Here is a 27,852-nt window from a genome sequence, read left to right as displayed (position 1 = left end):
AATGCGAGAGATGCAAGAGACATGGGTTCCATCCCTGGGTCGGGAAGATCCCTTGAAGTAGGAGATGGCAACCCACTTCACTATTCTTGACAGGAAATTTCCATGGACCGAGGAACCTGGCTGGCTACAGTCTAGGGGTCAAAAAGAGTCAGACATACTGAGCAACTGAGCAAGCACACACGTTACATAATATAGATGATTTGGAGGACACAAAAAGTTGATGACTGACTTTTTTACACCTGACCATGACAGGTATACTACAGCTACTCCATTATTCCATTATTTTTGCAACAGAATGCAAAGGCCTTTCATTCTGAGTCGTTTCAGACATTCATAGCAGTCGGCAGAGACTTTAAGCAGCACTTGTTCTCACAGTGATATTTAACTTAAGGTATGATTTTTTTCCCCATGGAGAAGGAAATGGCAACCCACTCCAGTAATCTTGCCTGGAAAATTCCATGGATGGAGGAGCCTCATAGGCTATAGTCCATGGGGTCGCAAAGAGTCAGACAGAACTGATCGACTTCAATTTCACTTTCACTTTTTTTCCCATACAAAACTAATAGCTTAAAAATTTTACATACCTTCTTCAAACAACAACAGAAAAACAAATGATCAAGGCCATGTTTCAGACCATCAAAAATAATATAAAGACCTGGTTTTCATCTTAAAGTTGGAAGTGATTTTGATCTCTACCCACATCTCCTTTTACAGATAACTGAGGCCTGGAAGAGTTTAATGAATTCTCCAAGCACACACAATTAACTGGGTTATAAGAATTAAAGAGTTAGAATTAAGAACTGGGCCTCGCGACCTTTAGAAGGTTTTCCTACACCAAGCAAAAATAACTTGATATCTGTTTCTATGTGTTGGGTTGTAGATTCACTGTGAAATCAAGTTTCTTCCTCCTTTATTATGTTTCTACTACTTTTGCAAAAGATGGATCATTTTTTAAAAAATTATTGGCCACTTTTTGATTCACTTACTCTATACAGATACAGATATCAATTATATGTATATATCTACAACTTTATCTCTACAGTTCAATCTTGTTTATTTGAAAACATTCTTAAACTAGGAAATTGATAATTTTCAATGTATCTTAAATATAGAGAAGAATGATTTGAGAGAAGACATTATTATACTTTAACTGGCCTATTATTGGAAAAGGCAGAAAAACTTTTTCATGAATAAGTGTGTAAACTGATGAAGAATTGGACAATGTCAAAATAGACAAGAAATTCACAAATTCACCTTGGAAAATGTAAAGCGAAAGAAGAGAAAAGAGAAAGTTGAATAGAAATTAAACAGAGTATTTTTATCTTTCATCTTTATTTGAAAAAGAACAAGAAGAAAATTTATTAAAACTATAGGGAAATGAGTCAATCTAAAAAATAATAAATGAGAACCCACTCAGACCAGGAGGGCCAGAAAGTCTTTGTTGCCACAAGGCAACTGGTATTGAAGTATACAAAACCCTTTTTATTTCAATGTCACATTAAATCCTGGAGCATAAAACCAGGGGCAGACTCCAGAGTCTCCCGTTCTCCAAGACAAGAGTATACAGATCACAATTAAAATAAAATGCCAAGAATGTTCCTAACTAAATGAAAAACAATTAGCAAAATAATTAGAAAATATATCTAAGCACATTCTTAGCACTATTTAGGCTGAGAGAGAAAGTAAGAAGGATTGTGATTTGATGTTTAGATAATAAAACAGGTTGCACATTATACAGCACACTCTACAGGAAGAATTATCTTATACTTCAATATCTGTGGGGGAAATTAGGATAATCACAGGGTTAAAAAAAAAGGAGAGACTTTATTTCTTTTACACATATTCAGGATGCTATCCTAATACCCACATATCAAATAAATGACAAAAGTGATAATTGGATTCATATGAAATGTATCTATTATTAACATTGGAGTGGATGTGGGAATTGAATGAAAAAACACATTTATAACACCCAGTACAATACCAGGCTTTATACTAGGAATGATTTTAATAATCATTTCTTATAATCATTACTCCAACCTCTTGCAACCCTCAACACTAATGTTACCTCAACACTAATGATGACCCTCAACACTAATGCTACCTCCCTAAAGGTATCATAAAATAAAGCCTGATGTCTATGTTCAAGAAAGTAAGCTAATGATTTTCCTTTTTGGTCTCTATTGACATTCTCAGGAATTTAAAACTCTAACTAATTAAATCCCTTTCCTCATTCTGATGCAAATAAGAATTAAATAATAATAACAATAATGAAGGTGCTCAGAGGATATTACTTACATTCTAGCTTCAAATATTTAGATCAACAGTCCTCAGTCCTGAGTCCAAACTCAAGGCTTTAGAGCTGCTCTTAGCCCCTCCCACCAACCTCTGCCCCAGGATTGACAGATGACTCCCTGAAGGCATGGCACATTCCTTAGTCACTGTTTTCTCACAGATTCGTTAAGTTCTTTATATGCACCATTTACATTTCCCCAACATGCATGCTAAACTGCGATTCACTATATACACATTTACTGCAAATTTAATAACTGCATGGCAAACATCTTGTCCTCAGGTCTGTGATTAACCTCCACACAAAAAACATCCTGAAAATAATGTAATTGGCTCTCTTCCAATTCACATTTCCAGAAACATTTCAAAGATTTCTTAAAGCACTTTTGAAAAAATTTATCAGTATGACAGTTCCTACTTAAGGACTATGCTCTTATAAGCGGAGCTTTTAAAATATTAAATGAGATATTTTTCATTTTTTTTCCATTTTTGAATGAATCTAGAAAAATTGTTTTTACAGTTTGGACATAACATTGGAGAATCATTAGGTTTCACAAGGAACTAACCCAAACACCTATTAATTACACAGTGTTATTCACCTTCCAAAAATGGAACTACCTGAAATGAATCTGCAGTCAATTAAATTAAACCTACAGAAAAGACAACCTGTCACACACATAGACTCACTACACTCCATCCTCCCATGCCCACCACACCCATACAAAGAAAAATAATTTGTGACTTTTTTTTTAAATCAAGTGTACTCTTTAGATCAGCTGCCACGTGGCCTTACCTGCAGCCATAACTTGTTATGCACAGCGTCTCTCCCTGTAGCAATACATTGAAAAGTAGCATTCTGCCCCGCATTGACCTCTACGTCCCCCAGACGGAGGAAATGAGGAGATTTATCTGGAAGGCAAGAAAAAATATTTTCTTTCACATGAAGAAAACATGCCGTGTTATTTTTTCCCAACAGAATAATGTTGTTAATACTTTTAAAGCTTTGGCCAAGACTAATGTCATATGGAAATTTTCTCAGGCCTGAAAGATACCGTTGCATCTCTCAGGGTCAGTTCTCTTTATCTCAGGAGCTCTATTGCGTATTGCACCATGATTGATAGAGCAATTCCGTACAGTGGGCACCCAACAATTACCGCTTGAGGACCCTGGCAGCATGCTGCATACAGGTGGCAATAAAAGTTACGTATCAAAGCAAGCAAAAGAGATCAAACAGGCGCAAAGCATGGCCTAATAGAAAGATATAATGGGAACAGAATGACGGCTCAAACATGGACATATACATGGCCGTTGAACTATTAAATCACACTTGAAGCGGTTAGAGCTTGCTTTCCCTTTTTTAAATATTTCAATAACTACTACATAATCCTCTAGTACTTCAAAGAACAAGGGACTGTTCTTCCTTCTCTCAAACAGAGTATTAACTTAACTGTTGTTAAATCCACTTCTTATTGCTTTATAGTCCTAAGAAAGTTACCCGAAAGAAATATTAAGCCAACAAAACAGTAACGACTGCAATCAAAATATACATGAGTTATACGACTGTCAAACAAGCACTCTCTTATAATTACCTTTGAAAGCTGAAGCTTTGTATGTTTTCAACTGAAAGGAACTATAAACAGGAAAAGCTAACCCTCAGTGAGTAAAGAGAGAGCGTGGAGGACCATATCACAATGAAACTACTGTTGTGCTCAATTTAAACATTTTTTTAAAATTTGGTTAACTCGTGAAAGTCTTTCTTAACATCTTCTTTCACAAGGCATGTAAATGAACAATAGATGGGAACATGGTTCTCATAAATGAATGGACTGAAAGAGTTCAGTAAGCCAACTTGAACTTTGAGTGAGATCATTTTGTTGTTCTTTTTCTTAGATTGCATCGGATGTATTTGACTACATGTATTTCTTAGGACACACCACAATCATTTGACTCTTGCCTGCTTCATCTTCCCCTCGGGCCTTTGTAGGTGCTCCACAAAAGGAACGCTTGCACTAAATAGAAGCTAGAACAGTGCTCCAGTCTTGGGAACTAAGACCAGCAGCATCAGTATCTCCTGAGAACAATGAGACCCAGGAGGAGCCTGGCAACCTGTGATTTGCCACATGCTGCTGGCGATTCTGATGCACATCAGAGCTTGACAACCAGTTTGCAGGATTGTGAGTCCTGGCATGGCAGCCTTTGCGCACGCTGCTTACAAATTATTAGAGAATTTCCACCAGGAGGATTACGGAACAGATCACCTAGAATTCATGGGTCCTAAAAAATGCTGCTGTTGGGAGATATAGCTGAAGTATGAACTGCTTTATGCCTGGCTCTACTGAATGCATGCAATAAATGTCTTTCAGGGTATGTGATGTAAACACAAATTTAGTTACTCCATCTGAAAATCAACTAATGTCTGGGACATACCAAATGATGTGCAAATAAATTCAGTTTCTTGTTTTGTATGCTTTCTATTGTCTTGTTGTTTATTATGAATCAGTCAGATATTTACTGTGACATGAAAAAATTAGTCTTAAATTAAGAATAAGATGAATTAATTCATTTTCTTCATTTCACTCCAAGTTTCAACTTAGATCACATAAGTTAATACAGCTTCTTTTCACTGAACTCTGATTTGTTACTCTTTGCATTCCTAGGCAATTTAATAAAGTCAAAAGATGGAGTGAGTCCCTTGATTTTTATTTTCTTCTGTCAAAAATAACATTAACTAAATAAATTGAAGATCTAATCAGCTTTGTTAGGAGATTCATGAATGAGGCAACATTCCATCTATCAACCGGAAGACAGATCCAAGGGGTTATACAAACAGAAAGTTTTTACAAGGAGGGTGGGACAAGGGAACTATTAACAAAAAGAAAAGAAATTATTATTTATTTTTCTTCTTTGAAGAAGAAAAGGAACAGCAAGAGTTTTATGATTCAGATCACCTCCTCTTCCTCTGGGGCATAGAGAAGGATCACAGGACAGATTTTTTTTTACTGGTGCTTGACCATAAAATCAAGACAAGTCAATTAAGATTAAGTTTTTGGAAGAGGCTGAAACTGGAAATAGATCAGGTATAAATTTAGGTTTGGTATCATGGAATTTTAGCATGAGTGATACCATTTTGGGACTGTGGTTTCCTTTTGAACATTAATTAAACAATGAAAAGAATCTTTTAACATGTGCACAAGTCTGAAAAACATTTGATTCAAAAACTCTAGAAATACCTCAGTGATCTCTTTAGACTGAACAGAAAACTAGGAATAACAACAACAAAAGAGACAGCAATGGCCAAGTGATAAACAATCAACAGTCACTACCAATATAAGACAAGTGTTGAAAGGAGGTAGAAAAATACAATTCTTAATCACAACCTACCACAGGGATAACTCAGGACTTGGATGTCATCAATGGCAATATAACCACTTCTCCCTCCTGAGACTTCAGCTTCAAATATTACCTGTCAGGAAGAAACAGAAAACATTTACAACAATCATTTTTAAGGAATTTTCACAGTGAAGGAAGAATAGCTCTAACACACCTAAGAAAATTTTAAAATTTAATTTTTGTCTTATAAAAATTAAAATGGTAGCTTATAATGTGAGTAATTTCTTAAAACATGTACAGGAAAACAAAATATTGTTTGAAGAGCAATTAAATTATTGAGGTCAGCAGTTCTCAATAAATTTTTTAAGCAAATATCACTGATTTCCTGAACGGGCAATATATAGGCAGATATAAAAAAATCCATTATCCCTAAATTTTCCCTTACTGACTTTTTCCATTTTTTTAATTTATTTCACATACATTGAGCATCAACTTGAAGCAGTATGCTAACCAGCTAAGACATCAACTGATCTAAGCTTTTAAATGCAGTAGCTGAATTTTCAAAGAAAAGAGGTCATTAGATAGATACTATGCCAGGTAAAAGCAACCACATAAAATAGAAACCAAACAAATGTAATCTGTATGGCTACTAAAGCTCAAGACAGAGGAGATGAAATCACAGAATTAGGCATGGAAGACTTTGAATACCAAGGAAGTGAAGACTAGGAGTATATCCTGTAAATGGGTTATCAATTTTAAAATAAATATATGTATGTATTAATAAACATTTTAATAAATATATTTTTAAAAATCAGTGTTCAAATATAAGCTAATGTTATAGAATTTTGTTATAGTCAACAGTAGAACTTACTTAATAGACTTTCCCTTAACCTTAATAATGTGTGCTGTTACTTTTCAAGAGAAAATAGATTTAGCATGCCAAGTTTAAATATTTTATTTTATGATGGGCTCCTTTATTTATGGAGATACATGGGTCATCATAGAAGTATTTTGCAAAATATTTTAGGAAACAGATTGGAAATTGATGTTTAAAATAGGAATAAAATACAATCAAATTGGTCTACTAGAAATAGATTTGCTTCAAAGGTGAAGAATGGCCCCAAGGAAAGACTAGAAACCAAAAGATTCTAGTAGCAGTGAAAACAGAAAGATGAGATGAAAAAGGAAAGATAAAGAAATAATGCTAAGGAAATATTAAAAAATAGAAAATATTGATGCATTAGTTGTAGAGAAATAATAGGACAATTCTGATTTCTGGCTTGGGTCCCTAGGGACTGTACAGCACTATATTGTTTATTGACAGGAAGGAAGAAATTTCCCTCTCTATCCTTCTTGAGCTCTTGTGTCTGGACTAATAATAAAATTGGCACAAGACCGATTAACAAGAGAAAAAGATCAAGTTTTAATCCTGTACAGAGAGACCTGATAGAAATGGGACCTAAAAAAAGGCCGATGCAGGGAGCTTTTATGCTTTCTGGACAAAGAAACAATAAATCTGCGGGGAAGTGACGGCAATGAAACTTTGTGCTCAGTTAATGAAGAACCTATACAGAGTTTGGACCCGGAGCAGTAAATTAGAGAAGTAACATGTTTGTTCACAAAGGTTTTTCAGCTTCAAATTCTCGACCTCTGGTGTTAAGGGTGTCTTTCTACCCCCAGAGCAGGAGGTACAGCTTTCACATGAGGGACTTACTTTCTGCTTTCAGGGACATGGAAAGGACAGTCAGAGTATCCCTCTTGCACTGGCCATTGCTAAGCAACTTCAATTCAAAATAATCAGTATATCATTAAGGCATAATTGGGCAGCCTACCCCATATCCCAACATTATCAGGATCCCTAGCTAGAACATGTGATATGGAAAAAGGTACAGATTTGAGGAAGAAGATAAGTACATTTCAGACATAATAAATTCGCTAAGCCTAAAATACATATGGGGTAAATGCTTAGGAGATAACTAAACAGATATATATCTCAGAGTGAAGAAATAGGTTTAGAATAAAGCTATAGATTTGAGAGTCATCATTGCGGCAGTGAGTAAGCTACAGATTTGAAAGTTAAAGGTGAGTAATATGGCATAGGAAGATAAAGAGGAATAAACCACTGCAATGGAAGGCAAGACGACAGCCAGCAGAAGTAAGGTCAGCAAAGGACAGTTCAGACCTAACGGTCGAGGAAGGAAGAAAAGGATCCGGAGATTTCGGGCAGGTCAACACTCCCACCAAAAGGATTAGAAAAGGCCAAATAAATTATAATAACTATAATTTCAAAACATCTGCATAGACAACGGCATCTAACGGGGCACAGATTTTGAAGTACAGGGTCTCTCCAATGTGATCCCAGGATTCTCGTTTCTCATGGGAATATTGCCAATTCTGCAGTCAGGCTGTGGTTCTAGGACAGACCTAGGACCTCTATGGGAGAAAGTGAAAATACAGAAGCTTGCAGCAACAGTGCAAAAATAGAACAATAAACTAAAAATTTGAGAGTCTAAATAAAACAGATGTAGGCTTCCCAGGTGATGCTATGGGAAAGAATTCCTTCTGCCACTGCAAGAGACTTAAGAGATGTGGGTTTGATGCCTGAATAGGTAATATTCCCAGGAGAAAGGCATGCAACCCACCCCAGTATTCTTGCCTGGAGAACCCCATGAACAGGGGAGGCTGGCTGGCTATGGTCAACAGTGTCACAAAGAGTCAGACGAGCCTGAAGAGACTCAGCATGCAAGCACAGGTCACACCCAAAAAGCATGAAATGCAGGAGAGAACTCAAGGAAAACTAAAAAAGAGTCAACTAAAGTTAGCCATTAGGAGTCTTCTGGTAATATTTGGCACAGCTAGTATTACTGAAGTGGAGGGGAATTTTTATTGAGCACTTACTATACTCGAGAGACTATTCTAACAGAGCATGTTCATTCAGACTCACATCTACTTTTGTTTCCCTCCTCTCTCCTTACCTCTCTCTCTGCACACACACAAATATCATTTCTTAATTAGAATCACACCAGGTAGATATTACTTTTATCCTCAGTTTAAAGAAAAGGTTAGTGGCTGCACTGAAGTCTAACAACTGACAAGTCTTAGAGCCAAGAATGAACCCAAGCCAACCCCCAGGTCCTAATCTATCAACTTCACTATATTTCCTCTCAAGTTAGAGACACAAATGCAGTGGAACATTCCTTTAAATAAGCTTTAAATTTCCTTTACAAGTCTAATATGTTAACTTTTTAAAGTGTCATTTTAAATAGCAAAATAATCAGGTATTATACTGACTAAATAGAAGTATCATGAGCATGACACCCTTTCCATTTTCATACTATCCCAATACCCACCCCAAAGCCAGTGATGGGGACACGGCAGGCTGCCCCCTCTTCAGTCACTCCCACCATGAACTGGCTCCTATGCTAATTATCTTCTACTTCAGGTCTGCACTTTATGACTATTAATTTCCCTGGAATAAGCTGAAGTTGTGAAGTAAAAAAGATTTCTGTGGGAAGACAATTACTTCATGATGAAAGGAGGGCTAATCTATAAAGACAGAAATACATGTGAGTGCATGTGTGAGTGTGTGTATATCCCATTTGCATTTCCTGTGAAGGTTTTGATACAACTGTTGTGTCATTTTCTAAATATTGGAGCAAAGACTTAGCAAGAAACAGAAGAGAAAATCAGAAACTTTAAATAAAGTATAATTTGAAGCAATTGTGGCACAGGTCACATTCTCGGGGATGAGAAAATTTGTTTTTGACACCCATTTTTCCTGTATACAAATCACTGAGCAAATCACATAAGTTTTGAGAGTCAAGTCTCATTATTCTTGCCTGGAAAAATCCCATGGATGGAGGAGCCTGGTAGGCTGCGGTCCATGGGGTCGCTAAGAGTTGGGCACGACTGAGTGACTTCACTTTCATTTTTGACTTTCACACATTGGAGAAGGAAATGGCAACCCACTCCAGTGTTCTTGCCTGGAGAATCCCAGGGACGGGGGAGTCTGTTGGGCTGCCGTCTATGGGATCACACAGAGTCAGACATGACTGAAGTGACTTAGCAGCTCATTGGAGATAATGCAGCTTTCATTATAAAGTTCTATGAAGCTTAAATAGCAGCATCTGTAAAAGTACTATATAAATGAAAAGGTAAGATGATAAACATTGTTAATAAATAACATTTGCATAAGTGTATCCCAGGAAAACAAGCTTTATTTGCTTGAATGGTTGAATAGTAGTTCAAGGAAAGGAAAGGAGGGAAGGCACAGACAGAAAAAATGAGAAAATTATTTTTGGAAAAAAACACAGTGTTATGAATAGACTATGCAGCTGAATAATCAGTTCATTATTTCAGTTTGGTTACAATTAGTGTTAATTAAATTATTCCAATTCTAGGCTTATCTTAGTTTTACTTTCTTGAATTGTTTTACTTACTTTGCTTCATGTAGGTGATAAGTTTAAACATGTTTACTACATCCCTGAGGAAAAGTTTCTTATTTGTTCATTTAAATTGGGCTTTATTCTGGACAATAAATTTAGGCCTTGATTTAAAATGGAGTGAAAGAATTGGTTCTTTAGTAAAAAAAAAAAAAAAAAATGTTTCTCTTTTCAGTGACCTCATTTCCCCCGCTAAGTGTTGTCTCTGCCTCATTAACGAGACGAAGAGGAAATTTCTAAGATCAGATTCCGTTATTGCTAAGGATCTAATCAGCTTTATCACTTCAGCAGAGCTCCTACCTTGTAAGGCTCTCCTGTCCACTCAGGGAAAACCAATCTCAATAGCTTAATTACGCAGAACTTGCTCGGGCTAATGTCCAGGTCAGAGCTAATGCTTGGTGTCAAGTAGCCAACGAGGGTGTCCCAGGAGAAGGGAGCAAGGGAAGCCACACGCTGAGTCAACGTGAACCCACCCAGGAGCCCAGCCTGAGAACAGGATGCAAGGGCTCCGCTGTTCACGCTGTCCCCACTCCATTCCATCACCTGGAATACTGAGGGGGACTCTAATCAAAATGCTGCTGCTCTAGCAACATTCTTGGATTATTAACTAAATGAGTGAAGTAAAGTCGAATTAAAGGAGGGGAGAAGGTGAAAGAACAAGAATGACGTTATCCTTTGGCAAACAACTGATGCAGAAGAAATACCGCATGTAAGGGGAAGCTGAACTCCAAGTAAGGAGCCTGGGCTCTAGCTGTTGGTCTGCTATCACATGGAACCCATGCCATTTATCTAACTGTGTCTTCACAGCCTCAGATGGGCAACACTGGCCTTGTCCATATCGACATTTCTTGTGAATATTGATCGGTTTATGTGAAATGATTAAATTATATATATATATATATAAAATGATTAAATGATATAAGAAATGCCATGTAAGACAAGGTATTATGGATTTGAGAAACCTAACCCTAACTTGAACTTAACTTTCTTTCAATATAGCACAGTGTTAAACTGTACCATTTTTCTAGATTCCACATTATGCATTAATAAATGATCTTTGCTATTCTCTTTCTGACTTGGGCTTCCCAGGTGACTCAGACAGTAAAGTATCTCCCTGCGATGCGGGAGACCCATGGCAGCCTTGATCCCTGGGTTGGGAAGATCTCCCAGAGAAGAGAATAGCAACCCACTCCAGTATTTTTGCCTCTAGAATCCTATAGTCAGAGGAGCCTGGTGGGCTACAGTCCATAGGATCACAAGAGTTGGACATAACTGAATGACTAACACTTTCACTTTCTTTCTGACTTACTTCACCCTGTTTGGTAGACTCCAGGTCCATCCACATCTCAATAAATGACCCTATTTCATTCATTTTTATGGCTGAGTAATATTCTATTATCTACAGGTAGCACATCTTTATCCACTGATCTGCTGATGGACATTCAGTTTCTCTCCACGTGACAGGAAGAGAAACGCAGATGCAGAGAACAGACACGTGGGCACAGGGGTAAGGAGCTGGTTAACACACTGTCATGTATAACACAGATAGCTAGAGGAAAGCTGCTCTATAGCCCAGGGAGCTCAGCCTGGTGCTCTGTGATGACCTGGAGAGGGGGGACGGGGGGAGCAGAGGTAAGAGGAGAGGACATATGTGTGTAAACAGCCGAGTCAGTTCATTTTACAGCAGAAACCAACACAACACTGAAAAGCAGTTATACTCCAATTTTTTTTTAAGTGTAGGCTCCAAAGTCGGATACACATAAAGTTCATATTCTTTAAGTATTAACTTTACCTTATGGAAAAATATATGTAAAGTTACTCTAACTTCAACTGGTATACAATCTAAACCTATGTTTCTGTTCCTTCAAAACAAAACTGTGACTCTCCACCTCAGGGTTAAAGGAGGATTAAATGAGCTAACACACCTGAACCATTTAGCAACAGCTCCTGGCACGGGTCAGTGTTCTAGGTTAAGGGACACCACTGCCATGCAGGGAAAAAACATCTGTAAAGGACACGTGTACTAAAATGAAATTTCTTCTCATTCTCTCCTCTCTTTCTAAAACACTGAACTCCCTGCCATGTATGTGGGAGGAAAAAAAAAAAAAAAAAAACACCTTAGAATAAGCTAGTATTGTATTCCCATAAACCTTCTCAAATATGTTTTCTGTGATTTGAATTTTTAAACATTGATTATAGTTAATGTAAAGTTTAAAGTAAATTACCCACTCGCCTTCAAAGAATAAATGTACCAAAATCAAAACCTAAAGAAATAGAAATAGGTTGATTTATACACATCCCTGTCCAAATTTGGATAATGAATAAAACAGTCATTTTAAAAAATGTTAAGATGACCAAGGCTTCAGGTCTATCCGTATCAATGCTAGTACACCATATACATCCCCATCTCTGATGACAATGTGAGGGCTCAAAGTCAGAAGCTGTGCTTGACTCAACTTTATGTCCTCGAAGCTTATTCACAGTATCTGGCACCTAGCAGACATTCACAAATGCTAGCTGAGAAACAACAGCAACAAATTATACACAGACGGCAGCTCACACAGTAAAGGATCTGCCTGCAATGCGGGAGACCTGCGTTGGGTCCCTGGACTGGGAAGGTAACCTGGAGAAGGGCATGGCAACCCACTTCAGTACTCTTCCCAGGAGAATTCCATGGACGGGGGTTCTGGCAGACTACAGTCCATGGAGTCGCAAAGAGTCGGACACGACTGAGCAATAAACACAGCATATACATACACACAATGTATGAAATATATGAACGAAAAGTATGTTAACATCATTAAATATAATTGACTTCTCTTTCTCTCATGTGAAGCCTAAGCATTGGGCCCTCAAAGATCCATTCCAGGCTACCTCCTCCATTTTTGCCATATATTTCACCCTGATAGGACAAAGGAAGATAAGCCTGCAAAAATGAAAGAGGAATTTGGGGAAGGGGAAAAAATAAAATGCATAAAAATATAAAAGGGAAATGGTATCACAAAAGCCAATAAGACAATATTTGAAGGGGAGATGTTAGGACCAAATGCTGATCAAACACTAAGAGATTAAAAATACCTTCATGTATATTTTACAACTAGAAGCTTGTACACTATGACCAACATGTTCCCACTTCACCCAAACACAGGACTCTGATGTCCACTATTCGAGTCTCTGCTTCTGTCTTTCTTTTTTCAAGATTCCACATGTAAATGATGTCTCACCAGAGAACACAAATATCCACTTACAAGATGAATAAACTCTGCAGATCTAATGTATAGAACGGTTGTTGTTCAGTTGCTCAGTCATGTCTGACTCTTTGCAACCCCATGGACTGCAGCACACCAAGCTTCCCTGTCCTTCACCATCTCCCGGAGCTTGCTCAAACCATTGTGCATGCAGTCGATCATGTCATACAATCATCTTATCCTCTGTCATCCCCTTCTACTACTGCCTTCAATGGTTCCCAGTATCAGGGTCTTGTCTAATGAGTCAGCTCTTCCCTTCAGGTGACCAAAGTATTGGAGTTTCAGCGTAAGCATTAATCCTTCCAATGAATATTCAGGGTTGATTTCATTCAGGACTGACTGGCTTGATCTGCTTGCAGTCCAAGGGACTCTCAAGAGTCTTCTCCAACACCATGGTTCAAAAACATCAATTCTTTGGCGCTCAATCTTCTTTATGGTCCAACTCTCACATCCATACATGACTACTGGAAAAGCCATAGCCTTGACTATATGGACATCTGTTGGCAAAGTAATGTCATTGCTTATTAATATGCTATTTAAGTTGGTCATAGCTTTTCTTCCAAGGAATAAGTAACTTTTAATTTCATGGTTGCAGTCACCATTTGCAGTGATTTTGGAGTCCAAGAAAATAAAGTCAGCCACTGTTTCCACTGTTTCCTCATCTATTTGCCATGAAGTGATAAGGACCAGATGCCATGATCTTAGTTTTCTGAATGTTGAGCTTTAAGCCAGCTTTTTCACTCTCTTCTTTCACCTTCATCAAGAGGCTCTTTAGTTCCTCTTTGCTTTCTGCCATAAGGGTGGTGTCATCTGCATATCTGAGGTTATTGATATCTCCCCAGCAGTCTTGATTCCAGCTTGTGCTTCATCCAGCCTGGCATTCCGCATGATGTACTCTTCATATAAGTTAAATAAGCAGGGTGACAATAGCAGCCTTGACGTACTCCTTTCCCAATTTTGAACCAGTCCATTGTTCCATGTCTGGTTCTAATTGCTGTTTCTTGACCTGCATACAGGAGGCAGGTCAGGTACAGCATGGTGATTATACTTAACGCTGCTGTACCACATATTTGAAAGTTGCTAAGAGAGTATATCTTAAACATTCCCACCACAAAGAAGAAATGGAAATTATGTGACATGCTAGTGTTTGCTAATACTGTAGTGGCAATCACTCTGCAATGCATCCTTGTATCAAGTCAAAACACTGTACCTCTTAAACTTACATAATGTTACATGTCAATTATATCTCAATGAAACTGGAACAAAACCACTTCTTACAGGTAATGTTGAGATTAAGAGTGATCAAAGGAAGAACCATCTGTATGAAGTAACAGATATGGGACAAGGGAAACCTATTGGACAATGATGAACAGAGCAGGGGAGTAGAGAAACAGGTAGTTTCCCTGAATTGCTGGAGAAATCTAACCAAGGATGGAAGAAGATGTGGGGTCAAGGGAAGTGTTCAACTTTTTATTATCATTTTTAGGACTGACAACACTTAGCTATTTAGAAGTTGATGAGGATAATTCAACTTGATAGGGTAAGTCTGAGCATACATGAGAGAAATGATAACTGTTAGCATGAGATAGGATAGCACAGGATCCAAATTCCAGGTCACTGGAGGCACTCTACTTTATTTATAACATGAGGAAAGAAGGAGGGATGAAAAACAATACGAGTAAATCTGTAGAACTGGTAGATAGGGGAGTTTCTATTGCATGGCCTCAGTTTTCTCAGCTACAAGGGACGGGCAGGAGAGTAGGAGGGTAGGAGGAATGGTTGGAGATAAATGGAGCACAATGAAGAGGAGAGGAGGAAGTGAATCGAAACAAAAAATATGATAGGATCTCCAAGAGTATTGCGGGCCCATTTGAAGTTGGTGACTGAGAATTTCTACTGATCCTGATCTACCATGGAGCATGAAAATACCATGGTTCTACCATGGTTCTATTGAAAACAGAATTTGCTTGATCTTAAGCCCATAAAAAGTAGACAGGAAAAAAAAAAAAAAAAGGAATCCAGGAGTTTATGGAAATAGAAAATGTGACAAAAAGATTATAAGAAAATCAAATTTTGATATAATAAGCAAGTTGATGAATTAGCAAAAGACAGATGGCTTGATGGACAAGTCGCTCCCCATGAGGCTGATGGATGACCTTGGTAAAATTAATCAAGTAGAAAGAAATGAATTTATATTATGGCCAGAAAGTGAGATGCTTACATGACTTGTGAGATATTACAAGATGTGTTTAACAAGCAGCGAATTAAAACAAGGTTAAGTGATTTTTGCAGATGGGTAAAATATGGAAGGTGATTTTTATAGATGAAGAGATGAAGGAACTACACCAAGCGGCTTCCCTCAATGATCCTGAAGCCATCAGGACAATGGTGGGCCCTGGAAGTGAAGAAAGTAAGTCTGACACCACTAATAAAGTTCAGGATGGATAGAAGAAAGTGACTTCACTCAGGAGGATGATGTCATGGTTGAAAGGAGAGAATTCAAAGGGACAACGGTGTTTCCTACCCATTAACCTGATTCTAAGCTGGAGGGTATTAGTATCTGCCTTTTTAGAGACTGTTTGTGAAGACGTATCCTCAGTGTAGGCTTCCAAGGTGGCTCAGTGGGTAAAGAACACATCGGCAATGTGGGAGATGCACAGGACGTGGGTTTGATCCCTGGGTCTGGGAGATCCCCTGGAGGAGGGCATGGCAACCCACTCCAGTGTTCTTGCCTAGAGAATCCCAGGGACAGATGAATCTGGTGGGCTACAGTCCATAGGGTCGCAAAGAGATGGACACAACTGAAGTGACTGAGCACACACACATCCTAAGTGTAGAGCTACAACAGAGCATGATTATTATAACATAATTAATTGTCTAAATAAATTTTCAAGGTTTATCTTCACTACTAAAATATAAGCTCATTGAAGGCAGTGACTTGCTTATTCCCCACAGCATCAGTGAAACACAAGAATCCTGCTGAAAATTGGGACCTGGAAAGAGTTCTAACATGTTACACAAAACAACCATGTATTAGATTATTCTAGTTAATAAGTTTTGCCTTCAGGGGAATTATGGGGGTAAGGTATTTAATTCAGTTTTACCTAACTCATAAAATTTTGTTGACATAATAAAATGATTCTCCCTTGAGAAAGTTCCAGATAATTTTCCCAAGCTAATTTAGAAACCATGAAAACATAATTACTTTCCTTGAATAGTTAAATAATGCTGTGAGGAATAAATTTCTGCTTACAGACCCCAGAAGATCTTATACTGAATAAACCAAATAACTATGTGGAAACTTCAAAATATAGAATCCAGTCTCTTTTCAAATGTAAAAATATTCCATTTCTGTTCATACTTAAAAACTAACATGCACGTAACTGGCAGGTGATAACAGAAGTCCAGCGTACAATGGGGAGTCCCTGTCACCCACAACAGCTCTATTCACAGGCACTGTCAGGCTGGAGTTCTACTCTCCAAATAAAGTTTTGTGGAAAGTATCATAGAATAGGAGCTTCACCTGTTAGACCCCTGCAGGCCAGGCTGGCATGCCTATTGAGTCATGTAATAGTTGGTTTCTAAGAGTCTAACATGTGACAATGTCTTTAGTAAAGGCCTGGAGGCTTTCTGAAATGAATGCATTCTTAACAGTCATTGACATTGCTTGCTTACTTGTTTATGTAATGCCTGAAAAAGATAATACCTGCAACTGCAAAAGGTACCTAGATAAAATATCTAAGCAACAGATATACTGGTATATTCTCTGGCTTTAACGCTGCTTGAGAGAGTAATTAGAGGATTCTAACAATAATGCCTGGAGAAGGCAATGGCACCCCACTCCAGTACTCTTGCCTGGAAAATCCCATGGATGGAGGGGCCTGGTGGGCTGCAGTCCATGGGGTCGCTAAGAGTCGGACATGACTGAGCGACTTCACTTTCACTTTTCATTTTCATGCATTGGAGAAGGCAATGGCAACCCACTCCAGTGTTCTTGCCTGGAGAATCCCAGGGATGGTGGAGCCTGGTGGGCACAGAGTCGGACACAACTGCAGTGACTTAGCAGCAGCAGCAACAATAATGCCTACTAAATATGGAAGGCACTTAACACATGTTGTTGTATAGTCGCTGTCATGTTCAATTCTTTTGCGATTGATTCTTCATCTAAAACCCTTTCACATTTCATATTTTAGCTATCCTTAGCACCTTCATGACTTAAAGGTATGCAAAAACTCAAAATCAGTCAGTTATTTTCCTGAGATTAAATACAGACTGTTTCTCAGTCTTGTCAAGACTGAACATTAGGAATTTGTTTTCTAAAGAGAGTAATGAGGGTTCCAGAGAGCCTAAAACCTACACTATTACCTGAATATATGCAGGGCTATTGTATAGTTACAAGGTCAAACATGCAACAGACACACACTCACACACTCTCTCACACACACACACACACACACACACACTCACACTCACCCATGTAAACGTGCATGCACATAACCCTATCTATCCACACACAATTATAACAATATAATAGTGACTTAAGTATATATTTTTGAATGCAAATTCTGTGTATAGTGTAGCCAAGTATTCCTGAATAAAACGCCAACGTTACCAAAAAACCCTGGGGTTTAAATTGCCTAAGTGATGAGAGGAACTGCAATATTATCTAACATGGAAGACAACAGTAGGTATAATAAGACTGCACTTGTGCCAAAACAACTACAACATCCATCCAAATGCAACCCTTTCCAGGGTGGTATTGTATTTGCCTGATAAAGAACAGGACATCCATCAAAGCACATGCCAGTGTCCAAGCAATAGTAAAACTCGAGGACCACAGATCAAAAAGAGAAAATAAAACCTAAAAGATTTCACTCCACAGAAGACTCTATAAAATAAAAGGCCAAAGACTGTCTGAGAAGTCTCCACACTAAAACGAATATGCAAGCAAAGTACATTCCTATGCTTCAAATTAGCCCAAGGAGTTGGCTTATCGCTAACGTAATCACCAAAAGTATCTCAAAGATCTAAGTAAAGGACCTAATTTTTAGAGCTCAAGCCAGAATGTTTAAGCTCATAATAATAGTCCATTAGTTATTTCAATTAATTATCATTCCTTAAATGTATACTTGTAAGAAACTGTCGCTGGTCTTTTTAATTGGAATGATATTGATGAGGTTCATACACATAAAAAAACGCATGATCCAGACAAACTCCATCTCTGAAAATAGATAAACTTAAAACTTGAATCAAGAATAAATAATATTTATAAAATAAATGCAAGGGGAATTTTTGTGTTAGCTGCATGTTCTCTATATTATTAAGATGCATTTGGGGAGGAGGAAGGCATATATTGCTTTCTCAATAAGGTTTTGATATGTCTCTTATGATAATGAAAACACACACACCACAGAGATAAGGGCACACTAGTGTCAGGCAGAGCCTGAACTCAGAGTCACAGACCTCAACTCAAATCCTGTGCTGACCTCATGGGGTCACTGTGAGGATTCAAAGAGTTTATATGTATTTAGGAGATTCTCCATAAATATTCACCCTTTCCTGTCATCCTCCAGGGACTGATTCAATACAGGCACTGTTTTAAGACCCCAGCCTTTGAGAAACCAGGCGACAGGTAAACTTCAAGTGGCATGGATGCTGCAAACCATGAGGTAACTCTAAACTTTAAACCACAGCGACACACCCACTACCTTACCCATTCCCAATCTCTAACGCCAAAAAAAAAAAAAAAAAAAAAAACGTTTTGAAGAATACTACACCAACATCACTAAGCTACCCTTACCTAAAACCCTTTTCATCTCAATTTGGGGTCTACTATGGTAAAGCCGACCGAGACTAGAAACCACAGTACAATGTGTCCAACTCCCTTCATTCTTTAGAATCCCCGGTTCCAAGACAAGCAGACAGACTTGGCACAATACTATAATATGTCTTTAAATATGTATTCAAAAATAAATTGAAACAGGACCCATTTGTTCATGGCACAGCCTAATTTATGTTAGAGTAAGAATTTAGCAAAAGAGAAAAAGTCAAAAAAGCGATGAGGGAAATTAAACAAAGTTAAATGAAATAATCCATGATCTAAAAATGCCATTCATCACATTTTTAATCCTATGGGCCTGTCCTTAAATACATAAGCAAGCAACTTACATCATAGAAGATTTAGTATAAAATGAAAGTGGAGAAGCAAAGGGCAGCAAATTCATCAGCAAAATGTCATCTCTGTATCTTTACTATCATAGCTCCACCATCTGGGTTATATTTTATGGTTAGTTGTCGGAGCCAAAAATAAAAGATGACTGGTTAAGGTTGCTATTTCTATCAACATGACACTGAATTACAGTACTATTTTTCCTTGCTTCTAGAGATGTGCCATTTGTCTTCTTACAATCCACAGGCAGAACCTTTTAAATTTTAGCACCAACAGTCCAATTTCACACATAGCAGATCACTTCACTTGCACAACTGTATCTGAAAAAAATAATGCTTTCAAACTAACACAGTCCGTCTGTTTCTCACCAAACTTCACTGACTCTCAAGAACTCTAATCTATACTCATGGAACTCAATTAAATAAAATGAGCAGAGCAACCTATGTGCAGTATCACATTAAAAAAATATATACAAAATTAACATATGAAATCTGTTGATGTTATGCACTTATATGAAAGGGAAAAGCAAGCCTTAAGTGAACCAACTAATTAAATGCCATTCCACAGGTAGTATAAGGGATCAGTCTACATCAAGGCAAAGTTCAACTGGATGCTAAATTTGAGCCCTCACATCACAGACGCAAACATATTAATAAGTAATTATTTTGTTAAGACCACATGTAAAAAGAGAACTCTTTATTTTCATCATATTGGCTTAAGAATTAAGTAATTTCAAAGGTACCATTTCCTCTTGAAAAAATAGGTTCAGATCAGGGTAGAGATTTTTATACAACTAGTGTAACTAATCTGTGTACTTAGTTCAATGTAGGGATAAATAACTCCATGAATTTTTTTCCCATTTTATTTTACATTTAAATGGACAACAACAGTGATATCTTTGACTCCAAAGATTAAAGAGTATAGATATACCTAGCTGTTATACAATTTAAGATATTAGTGGAAAACTTTAGAAGAAATCCTAGCACCACAATAAAGCTAGATATCTCAGCACTGCTGAAAAATAGGTGCACACACACAAGTGTGCACACACATTCAACTAGTTATTTGCAGAATATCAACTAAAATACTCAGTGACATAGTTAATAAAAATCGTGTCATACATCAGGGAAGGACACAGTCATACCTTAAGAATCTTTCTTGATAAAATTGTAAGACAAAAAGCTGTTATCTAGAATATTCAGAGGTCTGAAGTTAACAAGAACTGAAATCTGAAATCTCAGCCAAAAAGAGGGAAAATGGACATCCTTTTCTATATAATAAAATCAACATTATTTTTGAAGAACACTCATAACCCCTCTGGGTATCTGGCAATCAATAAAAAATGGGTTATCTGAGGCACAGAATTTTAGAAATTACAAAACTGATGAGAAAGAAATCCTTGGAACTCTATGTACAATTACAAAAGCCTAAAACTATATAAAAATGTGATTGATTCATAAACCATTTTTGTTACCTACAGCAGACAAAATGAATGGAATAAAATTGGTCTTCAAAGATAGACAGTGAGAGATAAGCTCTATCTTTACTGAGAATGGGGAATGAAAAAGGAGGAAAAGCCTTAATTTACTGGCAGGATTTGGTTATAGGTAAGGGAATGTGACAGACACGATAATGACAAAGTATGTTCTTTAATGAACGGCATAAACAATAGAAAACAACTAGAGTGATTTAGGTGACTTGAGTCACCTAAATTTGAATCACTCAAATGAATCTAAAGTAGATTAGAAATTGCTGGAAAGCAAAGGCCTTTTCCAGAGACATCAGAAAATATTTAACCTACTGTAACTTCGCACTGGTTGTGCATAATGACATTAGTATATCAGCAAATCATATTGAAGATTGAAAAATACCTTAGAAAGACCAAGTCAACAATTCACATGCGGTTCTTGCACCAGAAGCATCAACAACATCTGCAGACCTGATAGAAATGCAAAACTCTCAAGCACAGTTTCTTCAGCTGATACTGATGCAGGATAAAATCTGAGAACCACTCATCTAAACTGATCTACCTTGGTTTAGAGATAAAGAAATAGCTAAAAGTCTGTCTTGGTCCTACAATTACTAATGAAAGAGTTCATTCTGAGAACTAGTCCTCTTGCTTCAGCATTGGTCTCTTTGCATGGAAAATCAATTCATGGTTAGATTCATAACTTTTCTTTTTTTCAGACAACCCACTACACTTAAAATATACGAATGCTATGTGAACGGAATCACCTTGTTGTGCACCTGAAATATTGTAAGCCAACTATACTTCAAATATATATATATATATATATATATATATAAAGAAAAATACTAATTTTTTAAAGTTTAAACAACTGGCTACTCATTTATGCATCCAAAAATGTAATGCATAATATTTGACAGTCGCTAGAAAGATAGAAGTACCTAATTTTTAATCCCTGTCCTCAAAAGAGTCACAATGTGGCAGAAGAGATGGACATGTTAAGAAATAAATGTAGGGGCTTTCCTCGTGGCTTCATGGTAAAGAATCTGACTGCCAACACAGGATGTGGGTTAGATCCCGGATTCGGGAAGATCCCACATGCCACGGAGCAACTTAAACCCCTGCACCAAAACTACTGAGCCTGTGCTCTAGGCCCATGGGCCACAACTACTGAAGCCTGCGCGCCCCAGAGCCCCTGCTCTGCACCAAGAGAATCCACTGCCACGAGAAGCCTGAGCGCCACAGCTGGAGAATGAGCAGCCCCTGCCCACCACAGCTGGAGAAAAGCCCTCACAGCAATGAAAACAGCGCAGCAAGAAATAATGAGAATTTTAAAAAGAAACGTGGCATTGTCAAAAAGAACAGCAGAGTTAGAGATATAAGAGTTCAGCGGAGTGAGAGAATTCCTCCACCTGGAAGAAGAGCAAGAGACTTCAGAAAAAGTGATCTCCGAGAGATTCTGTGGTCAGGGGATCATCTGCATCCCCCGAGCCCTCGTTGAGCACACACCAAGCATGCCAGCCGCTGGGGCTGAAACACGGACAAAAGGCAGAGCCGCAGCTTTGAGGAGGAAAAGATCTATGACTTGTGCAGAGCAACGACACACAAGGGAAAGATTGATGAATTATTTTCTATCTGGGAAAGCAACGATTCAAACAGGAAATGATTTCAGGGTAGTTTTAAAACATAAGATGAAGAGGAAACAAAGGATCAGAGTAAACAAGGTTCACTTGCAAAAACAGGAAAAAAAAGGAACTTCCTGATCTACGGCCTAAGTGATCTGTAGAACTTTTAGGGATACTTAGGAAGAAGAGAAGGTCTTCCCACGTGGCTCTGCTGGTCAAGAATTCACCTGGAATGCGGGCGACCCCTGGGTTGGGAAGATCCCCTGGAGAAGGAATAGGCAACCCACTCCAGTATTCCTGGGCTTCCCTGGAGGCTCAGATGGTAAAGTATCTACCGGCAATGCGGGAGACCTGGGTTCAGTCCTCGAGTTGGGACGATCCCCTGCAGGAGGGCATGGCAACCCATTCCAGTACTTCTGCCTGGAGAATCCCACAGACAGAGGAGCTTGGCGGGCTACAGTCCAAGGGGTCAAAAAGAGTCAGATATGACTGAGCGGCTAAGCGCAGCACAGCACACAAGAAGAAGAGAAGGGTTTCCCAGGCGGCTCAGAAGTAAAGAATCCACCTACCCTGGCAGGAGACAGGAGTTCAATCCCTGGGTCGGGGAGATTCCCTGAAGAGGAGAATCCTATTGAGAGAGGAGCCGAGAGGGCTACAGTTCACGCATCGCAGAGTCAGACATGACTGGCCACACACCCGGGAAGATGAGAACAAGGAGATGAGGCTGGGAAGCAGGAGGCCGTGACCTTATCCTGCAGAGACATTTATGCCAGAAGCGGGAGTTTGCCCTTTAGCCTGACAGTATCATGCCTTTGAAGAGTTTTACAAATGAGATGATGTGATTGATCTGCACCTAAAAAAAGACACTGGTAGCAACCACCAGAGTGAAGGCTGGGAATCTTATCAGAAAGAACATCGAATTACGATCTTCAGACTCAAAAATCAGAGAGGTCTGATTTTTAAATAGGCCTAAAATTTACTAGTGATAAGCCTGTTAGAAAAAATGTCAGATGGTATTTTTTTTTAATTGAGAAGTCAATTAGGACCACTAAAAATTACTTAAGTATGATATTTTGAAGAGATACATTGGGGGGAATTTATAGGAAATAAAATCTTACTTAAACTATAGATACATTCATTAAAAAAAATGAGTTTACTTGTATCTATACTATTTGTACCTACTTTCTTCTTTAAAAAGATAAAGGAAACCTCTTAAAATTTCTATAATAAGACCACTACATAAAGTTAAATTAAGCAAGGTAATAATTAAAGCTTTCATATGATTCTGTTTAAAAGATCAAAATATTTTACACATACAATGATACCACAGAGTTAATCATGCATAGTTTAATTGGTTAATAGATTAATGAGGTCTTGATTTCAAATTTTCTTTCACCTCTTCTTGAAGTACCCATGCTAATACAAGAGCTAATTGCTCAGAGAAATCCAAGGAGATGGGAAAAAGAAAGTAAAGAAGATAACTATGGAATTAAACTACTGATTTCCATGTTTATGCCCCTTTTAGCATAGCATACGCATTTGAACATTATATAACCATCTACTGAACACATAAAGTGCACAAAATTTGAATAACATAAAAAAAGCTGGTGTTTTCAGAAAAAAATACTAATTCGGAAAAAAGACAATAAACAAACATATAGCATGGTGACAACGTGCTGAGGAGGCACATAGAAAAAGAAAAAGAGGAAGACATAGGATCAGGGGAATCTCTGAGAAGGTAAAATCATGACTGTAATTTCATATAAAAAAGTCTTAAAGTATACAGACCCAACCAGTGGTAGTTACCTTGAGGGAGGGGTCGGGTGGAGAGTTTCACTTTTTACTTTTTTAACTTTTGGTATTTGAATTTTTAGAATTTATCAATGTTTTACTGATGTAACTTAGAAACTCCTTCTTAGGCCAAAGATTATATTATTCTCTGAACTACATTTTTCATGACACTGGCTTCCTCAAAAATATATTTTAAAATCCATTTTTTAAAAAAGAGATTGGATTTTATTCTAAATGTAGTAGAACAGGCTTAGCAGAGGAAAGACATAATCTGAAATATGATCTAAAGAAACTGGTGGTGACAAATGTGAAGAGAAGTGGTTTGTGAGAGAGAAAGAGCCAGAAGAAGAAGCATTATTAAGGGGATCACTGCAGTTACTCAAGGAAAGGGTGATGATGGTATTAACTATGGGGATGGCCGAGGAATGGAAAAAATGGCCCTTATCATTGCCACCTTCAATGTCCCTAGCACAGCAAGTGGCATGAAGTATGCCTTCCATACACAGATTTTCAGGTAAGAAAAATAGAAATGAGCTACTTAGGGAGGCCAGCCAGTCGTGGGGCTGTAATGTATCACTTCTCTAATTTGGATTAGAGAGATAGGAATACTTTCCTTGTAAATACTTGTGTAACATCCATTTCTGAAAGCAGTTGAGTAATCTCCTAAGCAATTAAAGATTTATATAACCACAATTTTAAAAATCACCAACTCGATGAACATGAGTTTGAGCAAGCTCTGGGAGTTGGTGATAGACAGGGAAGCCTGGCGTGCTGCAGTCTATGGAGTTGCACAGTCAAACACGACTGGACGACTGAACTGAACTAAATTTTTAAAATACATTCTGAACACAATTCTTTCTCATTCAACTCCACTATTAAAGTATGCTGTCGCTTGTACACACTGCCGTAGTTAAAACAGATTACCTACAAGAACCTACTATACATCACGAGGAACTCAGCTCAGTCCTCCCTAACAGCGTAACTGGGAAAAGAATTTTTGAAAAAGAATAGATGCATGTATCACTGAATCCCTTTATTGTACACCTGAAATGAGCACAACATTGTTAGTCAATTATTCTCAAATATAAAAAAGTTGAAAAAAAATAAAGTATGCTGTCACAGAAATTTCAAATAAATTAGAAGATATTACAAAAAAAAAAAAAAAATAGAATGTCATAACAAGTACTCTAAAGACCCTTAAGAAACATTCCTTTAACAGCTTAACATTTAATCATTTAGTTCCTCTTTAAAATCTGGGGGAAAAATTTAAACAAAGAAATTACAAAACTGATTTGCATTCTCTTAGCTTTTCCACTTCTCTCTTTAGTTACAGGCTGAGGGATCTATCAGGTTTCATCCGGAGCCTGTTTAGCCATAATTTCTTTCTTACCTGACTTGATCTGTCACTCGATCCAGCTCTGAATTTCATTTTCTATTTCACCTGCATAAATATAAGTCCTATCTTATCTTCACTTTTTCACTGTACATCAAACCCAATGCTTAAAATTAGAAATTGAAAACAAAACCTCAATTTCTGTTTCAACATATTAGACGATGCACTGTTTCATATCCTGTTGCTCATATGATCAAAGATATAAAGGGAGAAATCAATATTCACAAAAACTTTTCAATGGGTTGTATGCACTTGAAATTTGAAGATAATGTTTCTAAAGGAGAAAAGTAATGTTACAAATAATAAGTAAGTCAGTTTTACAAGCTAGCCCTTAAGTGAGTTTACTCCAATATATAGGTCAAACACCATGCTGTCTTTTGTTATTGTTGTTCAGTTGCCAAGTCATGTCAGACTCTGCGACCCCATGAACCACAGCATACCAGGCTTCCCTGTCCTTCAGGATCTCCTGGACTTTGCTCAAGTTCACATTCACTGAGTCAGTGATGCCATCCAACCATCTCACCTTCTGTCACCCCCTTCTCCTCCTACCTTTATCATAGGCATATTAATATAGATTCTTATGAGATACATTTTATCTTGATTTTTGAATTAGTAAAATGCTTATAATACAATCTAGCCACATGTCTACAGCTATTAAAGGATGGGTACTATAAAGGGAGATTCAGAGTCTAGAGCAATACCCTCCAACAGAGCTCTGTTCCACATGGAAACTTTTATCTATTCATCCTACATGGTGGGCCAGCAAGATGTGGGCATTCAGCACTTGAAACGTGTGACTGAGAAAATGTATTTTTCTTTTTTAAACAAAGAAGTATTTAAGTTTTACCTTCCAGTTTTACTGAGATTAAGTGATATACAGTACTGTATAAGTTTAAGGTATAAGGCATAATGACTCAAATAAATCATGAAATGATTACCACAGTAAGTTTGCTGAACATCCATCGTTCCTTATAGATAAAGAAAAAAATATTTTTCCTTGTGATGACAACTCTTAAGATTTACTCTCTTAATAGCTTTTATATATTACATACAGCAGTGATAACTCATTTATCATAGTTTACATTGCATCCCTAGTACTTATTTACCTTGTTACTAGAAGTTTGTACATTTGGACAACCTTCATTCAATTTCCCTTCCCCACCCGACACCCACCTCTAGTAATCACAAATATGATCCCTTTTTCTACAAGATTGTTTATTTTTTTGAAGTACAACTGACCCACAGCACTATGTTAGTTCCCAAAGCATAACAAAGTGATTCAATATTTCTATACATTACAAAGTGATCACCAAGGTAAATCTAGTTACCATCTGTCACCATACAAAAATATTACATTCTCATTAACTATATTTCCTACCCTGTATATTTCACCCCCATGACTCATTTATTTCATAAGTTTGTACCCCTTAGTCTTCCTCACCTATTTCTGTCATCCCTCCAACCCCTTATGACAGCTACTTTTATGTTCTCTGTATCAATGACTGTATTTATTTTTTATTGCATTTGTTCATTTATTTTGCTTTTCAGAGTCTATATGTAAGTGAACATGGCATTTGTCTACGTATGACTGATTACACTGAGCATAATGTTCTTTAGGGCCACGCAAGCTGTCACAAATGGCAAGCTATCTTTCTTTTTTATGGCCAAGTAACAGTTCATTGTGTGTCTATGTCATAGTTCCTTCATCCATTCATCCATCAATGGGCACTTAGGCTGCCATTTAGCTTGGATTAAATTTAAATAATTACATCTACCTAGTCACTATCTCATTGGACAGCAGAGCTCTGAAATATGCATTTCAACAAATCTGGAGAATAGTATTTAGGAGGCATATTAATGATAGTGAAATCAAAAGTAAAAAAAGATACAAATGGATTGTCATAGTAAATTTTCATAGAAAAGCAATACAAATTCCATAAGAATCAAGAATGTAGGCTCTACTCTGAAGGAAAGTGTTGAGTTGGGCCCTTACATGGTGGACTAATTATTTAATGGCACTAACAATCAAGAGTAACATAATTAAACCTAGACTCCTACACCAGTAGTTACTCAGCCTTAAATGACAAAACCAGT

The 27,852-nt window shown here is 37.5% G+C and overlaps 1 protein-coding gene across 2 annotated transcripts in view; it reads right to left on the bottom strand.

Annotated features, from left to right (window-relative positions):
- PTPRK (protein tyrosine phosphatase receptor type K) overlaps window positions 1-27,852 on the bottom strand; it is a 604,099-nt gene that overhangs the window by 296,083 nt on the left and 280,164 nt on the right. For both annotated transcript variants that reach the window (XM_065931350.1, XM_065931351.1), the window contains exons 4-5: window positions 5,674-5,755; window positions 3,086-3,201 (exon numbers count right to left, since the gene is read on the bottom strand). In XM_065931350.1, the coding sequence (XP_065787422.1) occupies window positions 3,086-3,201; window positions 5,674-5,755 (198 nt within the window). The remainder of the gene's footprint in view (window positions 1-3,085; window positions 3,202-5,673; window positions 5,756-27,852) is intronic.

The sequence above is a fragment of the Muntiacus reevesi genome, chromosome 3, assembly GCF_963930625.1.
Source record: "Muntiacus reevesi chromosome 3, mMunRee1.1, whole genome shotgun sequence".
NCBI lineage: Eukaryota > Metazoa > Chordata > Mammalia > Artiodactyla > Cervidae > Muntiacus > Muntiacus reevesi.
Note: the sequence above shows the minus strand (reverse complement) of the source record. Positions and strands in the feature narration are given on the sequence as shown.